At 39.6% G+C, this 19906-nt stretch overlaps 1 protein-coding gene and 1 long non-coding RNA gene across 3 annotated transcripts in view; one reads left to right on the top strand and one right to left on the bottom strand.

Annotated features, from left to right (window-relative positions):
- Positions 1-12214, bottom strand: part of SLC26A4 (solute carrier family 26 member 4) — a 63946-nt gene extending 51732 nt beyond the window's left edge. Inside the window, exons 1-5 of the mRNA XM_007528309.3 lie at positions 11958-12214; positions 11031-11194; positions 9294-9433; positions 2412-2522; positions 498-682 (exon numbers count right to left, since the gene is read on the bottom strand). Of these exons, the coding sequence (XP_007528371.1) occupies positions 498-682; positions 2412-2522; positions 9294-9433; positions 11031-11191 (597 nt within the window). The 5' untranslated portion in view covers positions 11192-11194; positions 11958-12214. The remainder of the gene's footprint in view (positions 1-497; positions 683-2411; positions 2523-9293; positions 9434-11030; positions 11195-11957) is intronic.
- Positions 11229-19549, top strand: LOC132539917 (uncharacterized). 2 transcript variants are annotated; one of them, XR_009551207.1, is made up of 3 exons: positions 11229-11485; positions 14109-14249; positions 19355-19549. It is a non-coding gene; the product is annotated as an uncharacterized LOC132539917 (long non-coding RNA). The 2 variants fall into 2 exon arrangements; XR_009551206.1 differs by lacking the exon at positions 19355-19549 and adding an exon at positions 14521-14763.
- The last annotated feature ends 357 nt before the right edge of the window (positions 19550-19906 follow it).

Here is a 19906-nt window from a genome sequence, read left to right as displayed (position 1 = left end):
TCCCACACACTTCCCCACCCCCACTGCCACCCCTTATCTCAAACTTTAGTAAATAAGCCTTAATAAGTTGGATCCTGTAGACTTGTGCAACATCTAATTCAAGGAACATAATTTAGAAATTAACTGTGGGGGTGGAGAGGAGGCAGGTAGTGGTGCTCTCAGTTGAGCTCACATGTTACCATACCCAAGGACCCAAGTTCAAGCCCCAAGTCCTCACCCCTGCAGGGAGGGAAGCTTCATGAGCAGTGAAGCAGTTCTCTCTCTGTCTCTCTCCTCCCCTCCCTCCCCTCCCTTTCTATCTCCCCCTTCCATCTCAGTTTCTCTGTCTCTATCCAATAAATAAATAAATAAAATAAAAATAAAAATAAACAATAAAATGTGTGCCCAGTAAATCACCTCACCTTTGAATTTTGAAGGCCATAGGATTTATTTAGCTATTTGAAGTAAAAAAAAAAAATCCTGCCAATCTCTATTTTACTTATAAATCCATTCATTACCTGTATGATTCCAACCAAAAGTGTAAGGGTGCTCGCGATCAATACTCTTGTTGTATCTCTAGCCATAGGGTTTATCACAGTGCTATTTAATACAGTTCCATTATTGCTGGATGTGAGAAATCGTTCATCAGGAGCCATGCTCAGAACAACAGATCCCACCATTAAACTGACCACTGGAAAAGGTCCTGGGGAAAGAAGTCTCTATCAATTAATAATTATTACTCACAAATGTTAATGTCCAACATATCTGCATAGGATTAGAAAGATATGTGGATTACTTAACTATAACTAAGAACAAACATTATTTGTTCAACAAAGAAGTTAAAGCATAGATGCTTCATTACACTAAAGCCATCTAGATAGACAACAATAACACAATATTCAGGAGGATAGTGCCACCTGTGAAGGCATAGAATTTGTATGCCCGAGGCCCTAGTGATGGCAGCTTCAGTCTCTACCATTACTGTATGCTAAATCTCAGTAATACTTTAGCTTCTATCTCTCTCTCTCTCATTCTCTCTGTGTGTATGTGTGTGTTTTTTTTAAGTTATGAAATCAATTTCCATCTCTCCTAACCTCTCTTAGTGTAAAGTTAATGTATATGGGCTGGGGTCAGGCTAGTGGGGGAAATTTGTCAGAAAAGGTTCCCTAATAGAGGTAGTAAGCAAGCTAAGCCTCTTTGTTTGTTATGATTTTGGTTTGAAAAAACTCATTCCTAGAGCATCCTAAGTCCTGATTTCTGTCATACTGGTTACTTGATCAGTACCACAGGATGCAACTTTGATAGAGGAACAGTATAGTTTCTCTTTTTATCTTTCCAAGTTAAATTATTTTTCGTATCAAATGGCAGAGTTTAAGATCCAAGTTAAACATGCTTCTTACCTTCCAGCAATTGCCCCATCCAATCATGATATTTTTCCCATGACAATAATGATCCTATATTTTGCTTATGCAATGTTTTACAGTTGGAAGCACTTAGAACCAGGATACAATATCCTTCAGTGTCTAAAGGTATGGAATGCCAAATCTGATACTCAACGGCTCTCCTAAATGAAGAAGTTCAATAACTTCTCCCTGTTTTCTTTTAACAGAAAACATAATAAAAGGTAATAGGGGAGATATAACTAAGGTCAAGTTCTGGGCTGGGGATAGAGTATTTTCTGGGTTATGTAGAGTAATTGTTTCAAGAATATTGTCCAGGTAGACATGTCTAGCCAACAGATGGATGAAGGAGCAAAATTATCTCTAGCATAAATGTCAAAGTCACAAAATAGCATTAAAACATTTACTTGCTAGAACATTATAGCAAAAGAGAATTTAAATGTAAGGAATAACAGGATATAAACCTATTTTGAGCCATCCCAAGAAAGACAGCCAAGTTAGTTTCTAAATTGTTTTGAAATGTTTTGCTAGTCTTCAAATATTAGTGATTTAAAATAAGTATGCTCTGTAATGAAATAATGAATACGTATTTGATGAACCTAATTTGGTAAGTGTTAAGTTAATCTAATAAAACAGTACTTTTAAGGATCTTTTTAAGATTCTTCCCACCACTTATTTTGGAAAAGAACACGTTCTATATATGTAGTCAATTTTAATACATTAAAAATAAATCATGCTAAAATTTAAAGGTAGTCTATAATTTTCAAAATCCTTCAATTTTCTCTACTTCTTAGAAAAGTTAAGTATAAAATTCACTGTAGCACAATATTTTTAAAGCTAAGAAGAATCATTGAATCATTGGATATAAAAGGGAAAGCACAGAAGCCCTATTTCCCTCAAAATCATTAACCATGATCATAGATATACACATATATATGTATACACATACCAAGATAAAGACATAATACATGCAACAAAGCCAAAGAATGTTAAACAGGAATAAAAACAATGACAGCATATGCTTATAATTACCAACTGAGATGTGTCTTGATGTTCCAAAGAAAAAGTATATCAGTATAGGGAAAAAAGCAGAGTAGAGACCATATTCAACAGGTACTGCAGCTAATAGAGCATACGCCATGCCTGTAAGTACATTCAAAATTATTAAATTCACAAACAAATATATTTTGACTATACCAAGACCTTTTCATAAATATTCTCAATTTGCAGTATTTCCTGAGTGGTGTCCTTATTTTGCATATAGTCTTTTGTTCGCTAACATACAGAATCTGATTTAAATCAGCTGGAATAGATTGCGACTACATGCATCACCTGCTCAAATGAATTGATTCATTTGATCAGTTATCTAGTCATTCACTGAGAAGACAAGTGGAAAAAAATTGTCAGTTGTTGATTAAACATTTTGTCAGTTCAGTATAAAGGATCAGATTAGTTTGAATAAAGACAGTTGTATCTGAATTCACTATTTTTCTGTGTATTGAAGCAAACAATCATTCTTCCACTGGACTTCATTCTTTCTTGATAGGAAAAAGAAGTTAAATCCAAACAAACAAAGTAAAAAAAAAATGTGACAATTGTACACAGTAGCAAGCAAGACAACTTTTTCTCCTGGTCAAAGAATCAACTCCTCCGTGAGATAATTACATCAGCTTCCAGATCCATGAATATCATGGACAATGTGTGTGAACATTATACATAGGGTAATCTCAAATTTTCCATATATGTGGGGATTGGAAGGTGAAAATAAAACCTTATTTTCCAGGGTTAAATACTTCTTTGATAGTTGGTATATCTTACTCCATGTTATCTACCCACATTTCACTCACAATGAAAAAAAAATCAAGCCCTTTAAACCTTGAGTCATTAATAAGAGATTATATTTAAAGCAGTACAAATAAAAGTGATAAACTAAATATACTTACCCACCGGTACCCAAAATTAGTTATCTATTAATGTCCCCAAACAGGGAAGTGATTTTTAAAACTTTATTTCATATACTATAACTCCATGAAACAACATTGCACCCATAATTTATGAACACAGTACATTTATGAACAAGAAGAAGCATAAAGAAAAAAGCAAGAAGAAAACAGTATTCAAAAGTGTAATAAATATTATATGTTCCCACTTTTGTCAAAGTAAACATATTTGTCTCATGTATTAAAATTATAGATAGATTTTAATGTAATATGAAGTAGAAATCCTACTTCTAGGCAACTAGCTACTCAAATATACCATAATAATTTTCATTTTAAAGGAACTTGTTTACAATTTTTAAATTCAATTTGTAAAGAAACATAGAACATTACTTTGAATCATGAAAGCTTTTTAGTGAGCAACTCAAACTTCTGTATTTTTTTATTTCCCCCCTTCCTTTCTCTACACAGACTTGCAGACTTCATCCAAAACACAACCCATAAGTGATACCCACCTTTGTTTTTCACCAAAATTTCAAATCTCTATATGCCATTTTGTCCATCTTTCTTCCTTAGTAAATGATGGAAAGATTATTCCTGTTTTGGTTGGGGGTATGGATCAACCTGCCAATGCCCATGTCAAGCAGAGAAGCAATTACAGAAGCTAGTCCTTCTACCTTCTGCACCCCAAAAAGCAATTTTGATCCGTACTCCCACTGGGGGAGCAGTGATACGAAAGACAACAAAAGAACTCTAAACTCCAGCTCAATCAGGACCCGAAGAGAGAGAGGAAAAAGGGATGAACATTTGGATGTAGTAATAGGGTTATGTGTGGCTTGGAGAGGAAGAGAGGAGTGGACCTGGAAGAAAATGGGCAAATTATGTATAGATGTAGACAGATAGATGTAGAGATGATAGTTAACCCATGTCTGCAACCTTAGAAGAGCTGCTATGGCTTGCAAAGGAGGGATTGGGGATTCAGAAATCTGGTGGTGGGAACAGTGTGAAATCATGCCCCTGTTGATGTGAAATTTTGTAAATCAATATTAAATCACTGATAAAATTTTTTAAAAGATTCTTCCTGTTTTTAAAGAGAACCCCTCCCCTTCCTGTCCTTGAACACATTATTTCTTGTGATGGGTGCAACAAATTTTACTTCTTTGTCTTCTTCCTCAAGGAGCACAGAGCTCTTTCTTTCTACTAAGTACCCCACTAATTTGTAACTTTGTTTGGTATCTCCCATATTAAGAGAAGGTAGCTCCAGTCACTCTGCCTTCATCATCTGATACTTACAGCCATTTCTTTACTGTTTTACACCAAACTTTTCTAACTACCTTAAAATCAGCACCAACACCCCTCAAGATTACTCAACATTAGGGGCCCATCCAGTCTTTTTACTTACTTATTCACTTATTAGTGTATTTTAGTGAGGAAATGCTGCTTTATAAGATTGTTGTCACAGGGGTATAAATCATATCTCGCCAAAGTAGGTGTCAGTACACCTCATTCTGTCACCAGAGTTCCATTCCTCTACATGATACAGTACTAGGACCCCTATCTTGTTTTCATTCGTCTCCTTCCATTGACTTCTTGGAACTGCTGAAATATACCCTAGTTCTTTAATATTTCACCTTGTATTTTCCTTTGTTTTGTTTCTTAAATCCCATTGAGTAGAATTATCCAGTACTTATCTCTTTCTTTCTGATTTATTTCAGTTAGGGTGGTTTGCTCTAGTTCCATCCACATGGTAGCAAAAGATAAGATGTAATCTTTTCTTAAATCTAGGGAGTATTCATTCCATTGTGTATATATACTACAACTTCCTTATCTATTCATCTAATATTTGACACTTGTATTGCTTCCAAATCTTGCTTCCAGCCTTGGTTGTGTTTTTTTCCCCCTCAGGGCTGGGTGGTAGGCATCCTGTAGAGTATATATGTTATAGTTCACAAGGATCCTGGTTCAAGCCGCTGATTCCCACCTTAGGGGAAGAAGCTTCACAAGCAATGAAGCAGTGCTGCAGGTGTATCTCTTTCTCCTTTTTGACTTCCCACTTCCCTCTCAATTTCTCTGTCTTTATTCAAATAAATTAAATAAAATATTGTTTAAAATGGGCTTTCTCTTATCTTGATTTCACACCCCTCTAATTGTTTCCTCTAACTTCCTAAACCCACTCCCACATTTTCTTGTGACCCTCACATTTTGCAGACCTCAACGTATTCCATCTATCCTTCCTCCCAAAATAGTTTCCGGCATTCCCTCTCTTAAATATCACATCTAGGTGCTCAGGAGGTGGTGCAGGGCTAGAGTATTTAGAAATTCTGAAATGAAATTCTGAGTGTGATCCCCAACATCATCTGTGGCAGAGTGATACTCTGGTTACCTCTCTCTGTCTTCTCTCTCATTTTAATAAACAAGTGAGTCTTTTTTTTTTAATACAGTAATAATTTCCTGAATTTTTTCCCCACCAGGGTTATCACTAGGGCTCAGTGTCTTCAGGAGAATTCCTTTGCTCCCAGAGGCATTTTTCCCCTTATTTCTGATAGATATAAAGAGAAATAGAGAATAAGAAAGGGAGACAGCTGTAGTACTGTTTTACCACCTGTGAAGTTTCCCTGATGTAGGTGGAAACCACAGACTTGAACCCAGGTCTGAAGTAACATGTTTGCTCTACCAGGTGCACCACCACCTGTCTTGATTTCCTGATTTTTTATTGTCTAGCCTAAACTTCTCTCTGACTTTTACAATTGTGGTAGTTCCAACTCTATATTTGTCACTTCCACCTAGGAGTTTCACATGCATCTGAAATTTAGCACACCAAAAAGGAAAACTCTGAAGTTCCATGCCAAACCTGTTCCTCAGTCAATCTTTATCTTTGTATCAAATGACATAACCTGCTATTCACTGGTAAAGACAAAAATTCAGTCATCTGTGTTTTTTATCTGTACCCTTAGTCTATCTTTATGTCAGTGACTCTTATTCAGGTGCATATATCTGTAGCTTTCTCCATCTCCTGACTGATCTTGTTCAAGATGTCCTCAGACTGAGACTAAGGAAACTCAGATGGGCCCTGCCTAACCTTATCTCATGTGTCATTTGCCCTCCCCTATCAGATTCCCTCATACTAGATTTCATCCTGCTCATCTCTAAAAACATTAAATTCTTCTTGGCCTCAAGAGCTTTATACCTTTATTGGGCAACCACGTCTATCTACTTGATTATTCCTTCATCCTCCAAGCTATGATTAGATTTCACTTCTTCAATAATGCCTTCCTGGGTCACAATGTAGATAATCCCTCTCCCAAGTAATCCCCACTACAGCATGACTAATCCACCACTATGGATATCACTATGGCAATTCTTTTTCTTTTTTTTTCCCTCCCGGGTTATTGATAATGAATAAATGTATAAGTGATGTTAGTTTCACAAAATTCACTTTATAAATAAAAAGGTTATAGAGATGTTTCTCAGGACCTGGATGTGGTACAGTGAGTAAGGCACTGGACTTGGAGCATGACATCCTGGGTTCAATTCTTGGCATTCTGCATGCTAGAATAATGATCTGGTATTCTTTCTTCCTTCATATCTATCTATCTATCTATCTACCTATCTATCTATCTCTATCACTCCACCTTGTATTAATAAACAAACAAAAAAATGTGTTTCTGGAAAACACAATACTCATGATGAAATAAGGTAATTCACAGTATATATATATAACTAGCTTTAAGCCCCAGTTTTACCACCTACAAGTTGTATGAATTTGAGCTAAATATAATAAGATTTTTATCTATTCAAAAGGTAATAGTGGGGAGTGGGGCTGTAGCGCAGCGGGTTAAGCGCAGGTGGCACAAAGCACAAGGACCGGCATAAGGATCCCGGTTCAAACCCCAGCTCCCCACCTGCACGGGAGTTGCTTCACAAGCGGTGAAGCAGGTCTGCAGGTGTCTTTCTCTCCTCCTCTCTGTCTTCCCCTCCTCTCTCCATTTCTCTCTGTCCTATCCAATAATGACAACAACAATAAAACAACAAGGGCAACAAAAGGGAATAAATAAATAAAATAAATATTTTAAAAAAGATAAGTTCTTTTTAAAGAAAAAAGGTAATAGTGAGGAGCTGAGGAGATAGTATAGTAGTTATGTAGAAATATGTTCATGCCTAAGACACCAAAAGTCCCAGAGCATGAACAATAAAGATGACTTCCCAAGTATTACAGGACGTCACTAAGTCACAGTGGTTAGAGTACACTGTGTACACAGGCATCTAACATTATTCAACTTGTAAGCTGCAGTCCCATATACCTTCTTGACTGACAACTCAACTGATTGTTGGGGGCCAGGTGGTGGTGCACCTGGTTGAACACACATGTTACAATGTGCAAGGACCTGGGTTCCATCCCACCTGCAGGGGGAAAGCTTTCCTGAGTGATGACATAGGATTGCAAATGTCTTTCTGTCTTTCTAATTTTCTACCTCTCCCTACCCTCTTGATTTTTGGCTGTCTATCAAACAAATAAATATAATAGCAAAAAAAAATTTTTTTTAAAGAAAACTCAACTGATCTGGTGAGGTTCTTCATTGAAACCAGACCACATCCTCCTCTTCTGTGGGAATCTACCTAGTTACTTTGAGTAATCTTGAGAGCATCGCGTGTATTTCGGCTCACAATATTGCTCAACAGTTATTACTAACTTCTGAAATCATCTATTTTAGACCTATCACCCTTTAAACAACCTAACCCCTCCTACTTCCTATCGCTTGGCAAATTCAGACTTACCCTGCAGATAAACACAGATTTGACAACTCAACCACCTGGAATTCCAATCCACTGGGCTGAGTGTTGCTGTTTGTACTTTTGTAGGGAGATACAGTACTTCTTCCACTGCTCTTACACTGAATTGTTCTCACCTATCACCCCATTGGGCTATGAACTCCTTCAAAGCAGGTAGTGTGTCCTATGTCAGCATGCCTAGTGTCTGGCTCATACTAGGCACTCCAAAAACTATAATAAATAAATAAGGAGGAGGAGTAAGACAGTGGTGCACCCAGCTGAGTGCACAATTTATCATGTGCAAGAATCTAGCTTCAAAACCCCTTCCTGCAGGAGGTGGGGAAGGGGATCTTCCCCAGTGGTAAAGCAGTATTGCCATGTCTTTCTCTCTATCTCACCCTCCCCTCTCAATTTATCTCTGTCTTATCAAGTAAAATACAGAAAGAAAAAAAGCAATAAAATAAGTAAATGGGGAGGAAAAGCAAGATGATAAAGGTACAGAGAAGAATGCTCACATTATAACCCAGCGACATATTTCCAAGGTGTTCATGAAAATATCATATAAAGTCAGTTTTTTTTTAATTGTCAGTTATATGTTGGGATATTTTGCCTAAGGCTTAAAGGGGACAGCTAGGAAAGCAAAACAAAACAAACAAAAAAAACCAGATGAAATCCAAAAAAAAAAATACTGTTTTTTTTCCTCTTGCCTTTAAGACAATTTCAAACTACAGGCCAGTCACATGTATAAAATATATAATAATTTTATGGACTACTGTCATCATTTTCAAACATATAAACAGATTAGGGGGAGCAGAATAGAAAACACCAGAGTGTGTCCTTTTTTGTGAAGGTAAATATTCTTTTGGAAAACTTGAGAAATGTGTTTATAGATCACAACAGAACACTTATTTCTTACTGTGAGTAGTGACTAATGAAAGAAGGATGAGAATGCTTAGATGAGAATGCTCTCATTAGTCATCCAACTAGAGAACATCAGGGTTTCCCGGGGGGAGGGGGAAGCCCTAAGGAAGAGGAGAAATGAGGTAAATCTTTCCACAGAGGGACTCTAGAGGAAAGATGAAGGTGTTCAAGGATAAGCAAGCCTTTAGTATAGACCTACAGGAGGGGCTGAGGGTTGGGTGGGGATGATAAACTGTCAGTAAAGGCTGTGACTGTCAGTCCCTTGAGAGTCAACCCATCATCTTACCTTGCAACGTGCCCACTAGGCCAGTACTGACTCCAGAAATGATGTCACTAAGTAGCCATTCCTTAACTCGATATTTGGGGAGCCAGTCCAAGATGGGCAAGAGAGTCTTCAGCACACCAATGACTTTCTTTCTTGAGCAACTGCCAAAAAGTAAGAGGACAGGGTTTTGAATCCAATCTCAGTCACAACTGAATGTGACATTCCAAAAGTTTGAACTGAACTCTGCTGATAAATGCAATAATTTAGACAGAGAATGAGAATTGCATGAAAAATACTAGTACTGAAGTGCTTATGGTGCTTTTTGCCAAGGACTCTATCTTCTCTTTTAAATGCATTGTAATTAACAGGATTAAGTGTTTCCTCCCCTCTTCACATTCTTAATTCCCTGTGAAAATACCTAATACAAGAAACCATTTTCTGGGTCAGCCACAGGTTGATCAGTGTGAGTCTCTAAGTGGAGATTAATGTTCAGACTTCTAACCCAGGCGCCTTCTCCTACTTCTTCTCTCTTTCTTTAAAATAAAACAAGCATGTTATGTATATTTTGGCAAACCACAGCTTGGATCCAGTTCTTATAACAACCTTAGCGTGATGAATGTATACCTTGTTGTACACTTTACTACTTAATTTTTTAAATTTGATAACCCATAGATCAAAGAACACATATTTAGAAGAAGCAGACATTACCTGACTCCCAATTCAGGTGATTTAAAAATTATATTGGTAAAGTCATAAGAAAATTTAATATTGACTCAAATTTATACTAAAGCATTTAATTTATGTGCATGATAGAAGAATTATGACTATTATTTCTGGGGGTATGTGTTGACCTGTCAATACCCATGTCCAGCAGAAAAGCAATTACAGAAGCCAGACCTTCCATCTTCTGCTCCCTATAAAGATTCTTGGTCCATACTCCCAGAGGGATAAAGAATAGGGAAATTTCTAAGGTAGGAAGAGGGGTAGGGAATGGAACACCTGGTGGTGGGAATTGTATGGAATTGTACCCCTCAACCCACAATCTTGTCAGTCATCATTAAATCATTAATAAAAAATTGTCCCTAAATATATGTATTGAAATATATAAAGACAAAAGGTTCACTGTAAAGAACTAAAATAAAAATAAAAAGGTGGGAGGGAGCAAGGGCATGACCACTGATGAAACAAGATTGCCTTTGAGTTGATCATCATTTAAGTTGGATGAAAGGTAAACACGTGGTGAAGGGGTTTTATTTTACACACAAGCACAAATTTGAAATGTCCTATAATAAAAGTTTTTTTTTTTTAAGCGAAAATCTGGTGGCACTTGGAGGGTCTCAAGTTCTTCTTGACTGTAATATTTTAAGAGGTTGGGGCGAGGTGGTGCCTTCCTGCCGAGCTTCCTGCCTAGAGGAGTTCCTGGCTCTCTAGGATGCCCAGCTAGCTCCTCTTTTTTTTTTTTTTCCTGATTGTCTCCCCCATCTTCCTCTGCCTGACCTTTATAAGAAGTCAATAGAGACCGTCTCTGCCCCTAGGATGCACTCCAGGTGTCCTTGGGAGAGAACAGATGGGATTCCCTGGAACTCTTTCCCAAAGATGAGACTAGAGTCAACTTTGAGCTGGAGAGATGATGGAGCCACACTTTTGAATGGCATTACAGGCCAAAGAGGTAGAGTCCTGCCTCTGCGAGAAGCCCTGGGCGTCCCCGCCTGGCACCCACACATCGGGTTCCCCAGCACTCGGGCTCGGACCGGCTACCTGCAGCCCGAGGCCAGGTTCTCCCTCAGCGTCCTGCGCTGGTGCAGGCGCTGCTCGTGCTGCTGCTGGAAGGCGAGCTCGCTGTAGACGGGACGCGACACCACATAGCTGCAGCTGTACTCTGGGAGCTGCGGCTCCGCCCTGCTGCCCCGCGCAGCCATGACCTGCGAAGTGGAGGACAAAGAAGAGGGAGGGGCTCGAGTGAGAGAAGCGATCAGAGGTGAAGAAGCCGCTGGAAGAGAGCTGAGCGCCCCTTGGCTGCCTCCTGAGCCCACCTGTTGTACCGCCCTCGCCGCTCTGGGCAAGGCGCCCCTGGGCGCGCACAGCCAGCCTGCAACCGAGGGGTGAGGGATGTGGAGGGCAGCAGAGATCCTTCGGGTTGGGTCCCCTGAACCTGCTGCCCTCACCGTTCAGTCCCCCCACCCTGCCCTCCCTGCTCCTGGACTCTGAAGGGAGTGAGTTCTCAATTGGGGCTGGGCGGGGGCAAGGGGTGGGTAATGGAAGGGGTGAAAGGTTCCGGAGCCTGACCCAGTCCCTTCTGTCTGGCAGTCGGGGCGCTGTCCGCGTTCTGAAATCTCCCTAAATCCGGGTTGGGACTCGGAGAGCTAGCAGTGAGGACTAGATAGAAACACAGACCCTGGAACGTGAGGAGGCTGCGTGCGCCACAAGCTAATTCCTGCAGCAAATCGCAGCTCCCTTGGGGCAGAACTTTGGGTGCGTGGAGCAAATTTCTTCCACGGGTTTGTTTTCCTAGGGTCCTTCCTGCTTGGCTCAGCTTCTCGAGGGGGGTAGGGGAGGAGTTCTGTCCAGCTCCCTGCCGGTCTGCTCCTCTCCCCCACTGCATGCCAACCCCAGCTCTAGATGCCTCCTAGAGTAAGTATTCAGCCGAGCGGACAGGGTGGACTGCGGCTCCTGTGAGGATCTCACCTGCTTTGTCTTTTGTCTATCCCGCCTGGAATGCCCCCCGGGACAGCTGTTCCGCTGCCTTTATAGAGCTCGAAGAAGGCAGTGAGACGTTTTATTTATGGAGCAACAGAAGCACCTTAGTCAGAAAGAAGGACACACAGCAGCGATCTTTCTCCACCTATCCTATCGGGAAGGAAAGCTCTCTCCTCCCGCCCGCTTTCCCTTTCCCCAAGCAGGCAGGCTGAGAATCTTACTGGCTGCCACACAGGGGCCACCCAGATCCTCATTCACCCCCAATTACTAATGCCCGCTGCCAGGTCAGGGCGGGACAGTCCCTGGGGAATTTGTTACTGGAGAGGCGTGGATGAAGAGGTCATCAGTTGCTGGGAGCACTGACCTTGTCACCCAGGTTGTGTGAGTCAGGAAGCTTACAGTCTGACACACAGCTCTCTCTGATCAGGCAGAGAGAAGGAAAGAATATCCTGGCTTGTAATTTACAAGGCTGCGGGTTTCTAGAAAGCCTCTGTGGGTACCCAGTGGTTTGTTGTAGAGTTTATCACACGTTTGTACATTTTAGATCCAGTCTATGAGCCTCGTCCCACTCTCTCTGTTTTATGTTTTACGGTCAGCGTTTTCAAGTACCCACCTTGCCACCTTATCTGATTTACCCTGGTTCTACTCTTTCATCTGGATAGTCCAGCGGGTAATAAGCTGGTCTAAACTAGACTAGAGCGAGGGATAAGAGTCTGAGCTTTCCTTGCTCGTCCTAGTTTTCTTCAGGGATGAATCTGGCTGAAACTGACTAATGTCAGGAGGGAGAATTTGGTAAACAAAGATTTTCTCCTGACTATCAGTGTTCTGAAGTAAATACAGAAGAGGCTCCAAAATATGGATCTTCAGGACACCAGCCTTTGGTTACCCACCCAGCTGAAAAATACAGAGTATAGCAATTCAGTAAATTTCAGGAACTCCTGTCCAGAGAACCTTAGTTTTAATCCCCTGAAATTGTATTCAACACAGTATGTCCATGCTCATTTTTTCTGACATGTGGATAGCAGATTTCAGTGAATCTTTAAAAGTTCACCTACCTAAAGGTGCATAAATCATTTTTGAATAAGTTTTCATGCCCCTTGGGCATATGTCTAGGAGTGATATTGCTGGATCATAATGTATTTCCATTTTTATTTGTTTAACTATTCACCATACTGTTTTCCAAAAAGGCTGCACCAATTTGCATCAGCACCAATAGTGTAACAGAGTTCATTTTTCTCCACATCCTTGCAAGGTACAATTGTATTGTCTGGGGCATATGGACAGAACTGAACACAGCTAGAAGTGATTGTGCTAAGTAAACTGAAGGTGTTTGTGCTAAGTGAAACTTAGCAAACTAAAGTAAAGGACAACTACCAGATGGCTTCATTCATATGTGGAATATAGACAACTAAGTAATGAACTTAAAAAAAAAAAAAAAAAAGAAACCACCAAACTCCCTCATGTTCTGTGAGATCCTATGGTGATTATAGGGACAGCATGAGACTTTGGTGGAGGTTATAGTGACTTGCAAACTAGTATGGGTGTGAAATTATACCCCAGAAATCTTATAATTTTGTACAACACAGTCAAATCACTGGGCCAGTGAAATAGTTTACCCAGATAGTGCACTGCTCTGTCTCTATCTAAACAAAGACAAATAAACAAAAAATAGAATCACTAATAGAGAAAAGTTTCTTAAATAAATCAATATATCATGTAAGAATTAAATAAACCACTAACTAGTGTAAAAAGTTTCTCTAAGAGGCAGCTGCTATCCCACAAGAGGTGAAAACAGCAAAAGAATGAAGGAAAGAGACTGATTATGGGAAATGTCTAGGTTTCAGTAAATAAAGGACTTTATACCACACACACCCACACACAAACAAAAAAAACTTCCCTAATTTAGACAAGGTTATTGAAGACGAAACTCAAAAGCAAAATGCAGATTTTACAGTTTTTTAACTTACAATTGTTATCCCCTTGTAAAGAAATTTTGAAAATATATATAAACCAGTGCTTTCTTTTCTTGTCATTAAGGTTATTACTGGGGCTCAGTACCTGCACAATTCCACTGCTCCCAGTAGCTATTTTCTTTCTTCTTTCCTTTATTTCTTTGTCTTTTTTTTTTTTTAATGATAGAAGGTGAAAGGCAGAGAGAGGGAGAGAAAGGCAAAGAAGAAGAGACACCAACGCAACAATTACCACCTCAACATGCTTCAGCTTAGACTGTGTCCAGAGACTTCACATGTGGAATGACAACCCTTCAGCTTCATTACTCAGGTGAGACCTTGCCTTTCATAGTATTCTCTAACTCCATCCCAGGTGGTTCACTTTCTAACAAAGTCCCAAAACCTAGATATAGACCAGGTTCTGTGAGATAGAGCATATGTTCATACGTATCCATAAACTAGTGCAAAATATATACCTGAAAGCAAAAGTACAGTAGAGTTTGCAGTGAGTACCCCCTAACACTTCCTCTCCACTATTCCAACCTTTGGGTCCATGATTGCTCAACAATTTGTTTGGCTTTGTATGTTAACTCTCTTTTCAGCCACCAGGTTCCAGATGCCATCAGGATGCCGGCCAGGCTTCCCTGGACTGAAGACCCCACCAATGTGTCCTGGAGCTCTGCTTCCCCAGAGACCCACCCTACTAGGGAAAGAGAGAGGCAGACTGGGAGTATGGACCAACCAGTCAACACCCATGTTCAGTGGGGAAGCAATTACAGAAGCCAGACCTTCTACCTTCTGCAACCCTCAATGACCCTGGGTCCATGCTCCCAGAGGGATAGAGAATGGGAAAGCTATCAGGGCAGGGGATGGGTTATGGAGATTGGGTGGTGGGAATTGTGTGGAGTTGTACCCCTCCTACCCTATGGTTTTGTTAATTTATCCTTTCTTAAATAAAAAATAAATTTAAAAAGAAGAAGAAGAAGAAGAAGAAGAGACATCTGCAGCATTGCCCCACCACTTCTGAAGCTTCCCCCCGTCAGTGAGGAGCAAGGATTTGAATCCAGGTAATATGTGCTCTATACCAGGCAAATCATCACCTAGTCCCACCAGTGAGTTTTAGTTAAGCTAATTTTTTTTTAGCCTCCCATACAGTTGGCAATATCTAGAGAGATTTTTAGTTATCATGAGATTCAAGAAAATGTTACAGAGATCTCATGGATAGTGGTCAGAGATGCCGCTAAACATTCATTAATTGGGTCATCAAAATAACTCACTTGGATAGTGTGCTGTTTTACCATGTACAAGACCCAGATTTGAGCACAACCCCCATTACACTGAAGGAAGCTTCAATGCTGTGTTTACTCTCTCTCTCTCTCTCAAAATAAATAGCTAAATAAACCTTAAAATTTTCTGTGATGGAGTTTTCAGTCCTGATAATTACATTGTATGTTATTCAATATGCATATTTATTAATAAATTACTACATATACTAAAAATTATTTATTTCCAAATATAATATATATTCATTCTGTATAAGTATCACATTACTATTGTATGTGTAATTTAACTTCCTTGAAGTAAAGGCAGTTATTTCACCTTAATTAATTAATGATTTTGCTGTAGGGTGGGGTAGAAGAAAGCATAATGGTTACACAAACAGACTCTAATGCCTGAGGTCCCAGGTTTAGTCCTCCACACCACCATAAGCCAGAACCAAACTGTGCTCTGGTATAATAATAAGAAGAAGAACAATTATTTTGCTGCAACAGTGCCTGAAGGATTGCTCCAGGGCTTATCTTTTTCATTAAAAAAAATGGATAGATAGTGACAGAAGGAGAGGGAAAGACAGAAAAAGAGGGAGACACTACATTACTGCTACCTCGCCATCTATGGAGTTTCCCCTGGTGTTGTGGTGCTCCTATATAGTGCGGGGGCTCAGACCCAAAGTTTTGTATATAATAAAATGTACACCCTGCCAGGTGAGGTATCTCTTTGGTCTCACTTATATTTATTTATGTATTTGTGATTTAATACTGATTTACAAAATTATAAAATAATAGAGGTTTAATTCCATATCCTTCCCACAACCAAAGTTTGGTGTCCCTATCCTCCTCCACTGGAAACTGCAATAGTTCTCTGAAGGTCAGTCTACAGACTGACTTTTTTAAATGGGCTGACTGTATGTATCCCATTTTTTCTATGGTCCTGCCTTCACTTCCTTTCTAAGTCTCCCCTATACCTATTACTACTTCTGAGTGTTAGAGGCTCAGTGGTGGCACACCCTGTAGAGTGTCCTTACTTTTTTCCTCTTCTTTCTCAGATAAAAGAAACAGTGCCTGGCTTCCTCTGGTGTTTTCCAGGTCCGCTTCTCTCTTAGTGATGATATAAAAACAAGGTTCCTGGTAACAAATGCTTCAGATCCTGGTGTAAGGAGGTTACAGAGCCCTCTGGTTGTCTTCCATCATTTACCCCTCTGGCAGTATGGACCAAATTTCTTTTTGGGGTGCAGAAGCTGGGAGTTTTGGCTTCTGTAATTGCTTCTCTGCTAGACATGGATGTTGGCAGGTTGATTCCTGGTTTCTTTTTTTCCATAGTCACTCCACATATTTTTTTTATTTTTATTTATAAAAAAGAAACACTGACAAGAACCATAGGATAAGAGGGGTACAACTCTACACAGTTCCCACCACCAGAACTCCATATCCCATCCCGTTCCCTGATAGATTTCCTATTCTTTATCCCTCTGGGAGTATGGACCAAGGGACATTATGGGGTACATAAGGTGGAAGGTCTGGCTTCTGTAATCGCTTCCCCACTGAAAATGGGCATTGGCAGGTCGATCCATACTCTCAGCTTGTCTCTCTTTCCCTAGTAGGCAGGGCTCTGGAGAAGTGGGGCTCCAGGACATATTGCTGGGGTCATCTGCCCAGAGAAGTCTGGTTGGCATCATGGTAGCATTTGGTACCTGGTGGCTGAAAGAAGAGTTAACGTATAAATCCAAACAAATTGTTGACTAATCATGAACCTAAAGGCTAGAATATTGCAGATGAAGATTTGGGGTCTCTGTTTTGTAAATAGCTAGTAGGCCTATTTTAGTTATATTCCAAAGGGCCCATAACTATACTAGTTTTGTGGCAGGTGGTGGTGGTGTTATTGTTTGTTTGTTTGTTTGTTTGTTTTCCCAGAGCTTGACTTCTGATATGCAGGTGGATCCAAGTTATTGTCTGGGGAGATGATGTCATGTCTGGAAAAAGGACCATAAAGCTGGATCAGGGAAGAGAGTAGCTCCCAAATATGGGAAAGGTGTATAAATATTGTTGACTGTAAACACCATCAATTTGACGTGATCTGGGGCCCATATTCAGCTTATTTTTTTAATATGATGTGGATAATCAAGCTCAGAGTCTCATGCATGCATCTACATTTAAGCTACCTCTTCAACTTATTTTATTTTTATAAGGAGGAGGAGGGGAGAGAGAGAAAGTGAGAGAGAGAGAGAGAGCACAAAGTACTGTCTGTCTCATCATCTATGGAACTCTACTCACTTTGTCTTTGTCTTTGTTGCTCTCTCATGTGGTTCTGGAAGTCAGATTGAGAGCCTCACACATATAAAACAAGCATTCTTACCACTAAGCTACCTCTCCAGCCTTGCAAATATTTTTTCAGCAGATCATCAATGTACCCACTCTGTATACTCTCAGATATACCTTCAATGTCAAGATTAAACACTATGCCTCCATCAACATTCCTGGTGCTCTCCGTCAGAATAAATCCAGTTCCTTTTCTGGATTCTTAACTCTTTGATTCTCTCTCTCTCTCTTTCTCTCTCTCTGCCCCCCACCCCCGTATGTGTGTTTCCTTGTTGGTGGTGCCAAGGCCTCGAACCTGCAGGATATCACTACTCAAAGACTGATTTTTTTCAAAATTTATTTCAGGTAAATATATATAGTGAGAAAGAACAGACAACATAGCACTAAAACTTCCTCAGTGCCATGCCACTCCTCAATCTCAAACCATGTATATGACAAGGCATACTCCCCTCCCTAGCAGGTCACTTATTCTATGGCCAAGCCCTACCAGATCCTCTCTTAAGATGCCCTGGGTATCATATATGTCTTACTGCCAGAAAAATTCTTGAGGGCAAAGACTATTTCTCCTTCCAACATTGTTAACTTTTATAATATAACTTTCTAAAATAAATATATCTGAATATATACTGTTATGAACTTTCTTTTTTATTTTTTAAATTTAGTGAGTTGATTTTGTTGTTTGTTTTTACCAGAGCACTGCTTACTTCTGGCTCATCGTGGTGCAGGGGACTGGAACCTCAGGCATGAGAGTCTTTTTACATAACCACTATACTACCTCCCTACTACCACTTTATTTAAGTTATCTAAGCAAATATATCTATCACCCACACATATTTTTTAAATCACAATTATATTAATTATTGGTCTAATTTTTTTCTTTTCTTTATTTTTGCTGTTACCAGGGTTTAAGTGCTCCAAACTGACTTTTTCCCTCTTTTTCAAACAGAAAGAGAGGGACAGAGACAGACAGACAGAGGGAGAGAGGGAAAAACGGCACAGCTTTAAAGTTTCCTTCTAAATGGTGGCCTCAAACTTGGGTGTTGTATATGGCAAAGCAAATATAACTACCCAGGTTAGCTATCTTTCTGGCCCTATTCATTTTATTTTTTCAATTCCATTTCCTTTCAGTTTCATGACAATTAAAATAAATATCCATAATTATTTTTGATATTTACTTATTATATATATGAGAGAGAGTTTTGCATAAGACAGAGAAAAACAGAAACCAAAGTAAAACTTTGGTATGTATGATACTGGGGATCTAACCCAAAATCGCAGGCATGCAGGTCCAGTGCCCTACCAATTGAACTGTTTCCCCTTCTTCAACCCACATTTCTTGGAACTAATTTGGAGGCCTCTTCATAAGTATACAGATTCATGTATTTATTATTGTTATTTATTTATTTATTTTTACCAGAGCACTGCTCAACTCCAGTGTTTGGTGGTAGGGATCAGGAAGAGGGGTAGAATTGAACCTGGGACTATAGAGCCTCAGGCATGAGAGTCTCTACTTTGTTTCTGAACTAGATGGATTGCTGTTGTGACATCATTAACCAAAAAGGACAGAGCTACCTGATATAGACCTAATAGAATGAGACAATGTGACATTCGGTCAACTGGTTAGACAAAGGTTAGACAAACTCCCACACATTTTGTTTTCAGGAAATGCTTTTTAGAGGTGGTAACTATGTTAAGACTGAATTTGTATGTGTCAGGATGGCTGAATGGTCTAAGGCACCAGACTCAAGTAGTAACTTCTTTGTAGTTAAAACTGAATTTACAAAGAGATAACAAGAGTAACTTCACACACGTTCCTGTGTTCCTGCTTGTCTTTTGTCTTCAGGGCAGCCAGCAGTGCTTAAAGTCCATTACAAGAAAGAAACATGAAGAAAGCACATCAACATTCAAGAAGGCATGATTACCTCAAGGAACCAATCTGTTTATCTCAAAAGCTACCTCTTATTTTTCAAGGAATAAGCAAGATGAAAAATTTCAGTCCCTTTGTATGACTGTATAAATAACTTCTGAAACTAAGAAATGGAGAAGTATACCTGAACATTACTGCTACCTTTACTGGACTTTAGACTGACATAGTCATATCTTTCTTGCAAAAGCCAATGTTACAGTGTTTGTCTTTCTGATACGCCAAGCAGTGGTCCCATGTTTGGTTTTAGTGGTGATAGCGATTTAAAGGAATAAGAAGTAAGGTGGACGTATCACAAGAACAAGGGAACAAATAAGCCAAAAAGTAAAACTAGAGGCCAGGAGCTAGCTCACTAGGTAGTGAGCAACTTACCAAGCATGAACCTTTGGGTTTGAGCCCTCGTGCAACATGAAAGCACCATGGACACTCAGGGGATAGCTCCATAAATGATGGAGCTGTGGTGTTTTCTCT

The sequence above is a fragment of the Erinaceus europaeus genome, chromosome 8 (genome assembly GCF_950295315.1).
Source record: "Erinaceus europaeus chromosome 8, mEriEur2.1, whole genome shotgun sequence".
Taxonomy (NCBI): domain Eukaryota; kingdom Metazoa; phylum Chordata; class Mammalia; order Eulipotyphla; family Erinaceidae; genus Erinaceus; species Erinaceus europaeus.
This window is presented reverse-complemented; position numbering and strand designations above follow the sequence as displayed.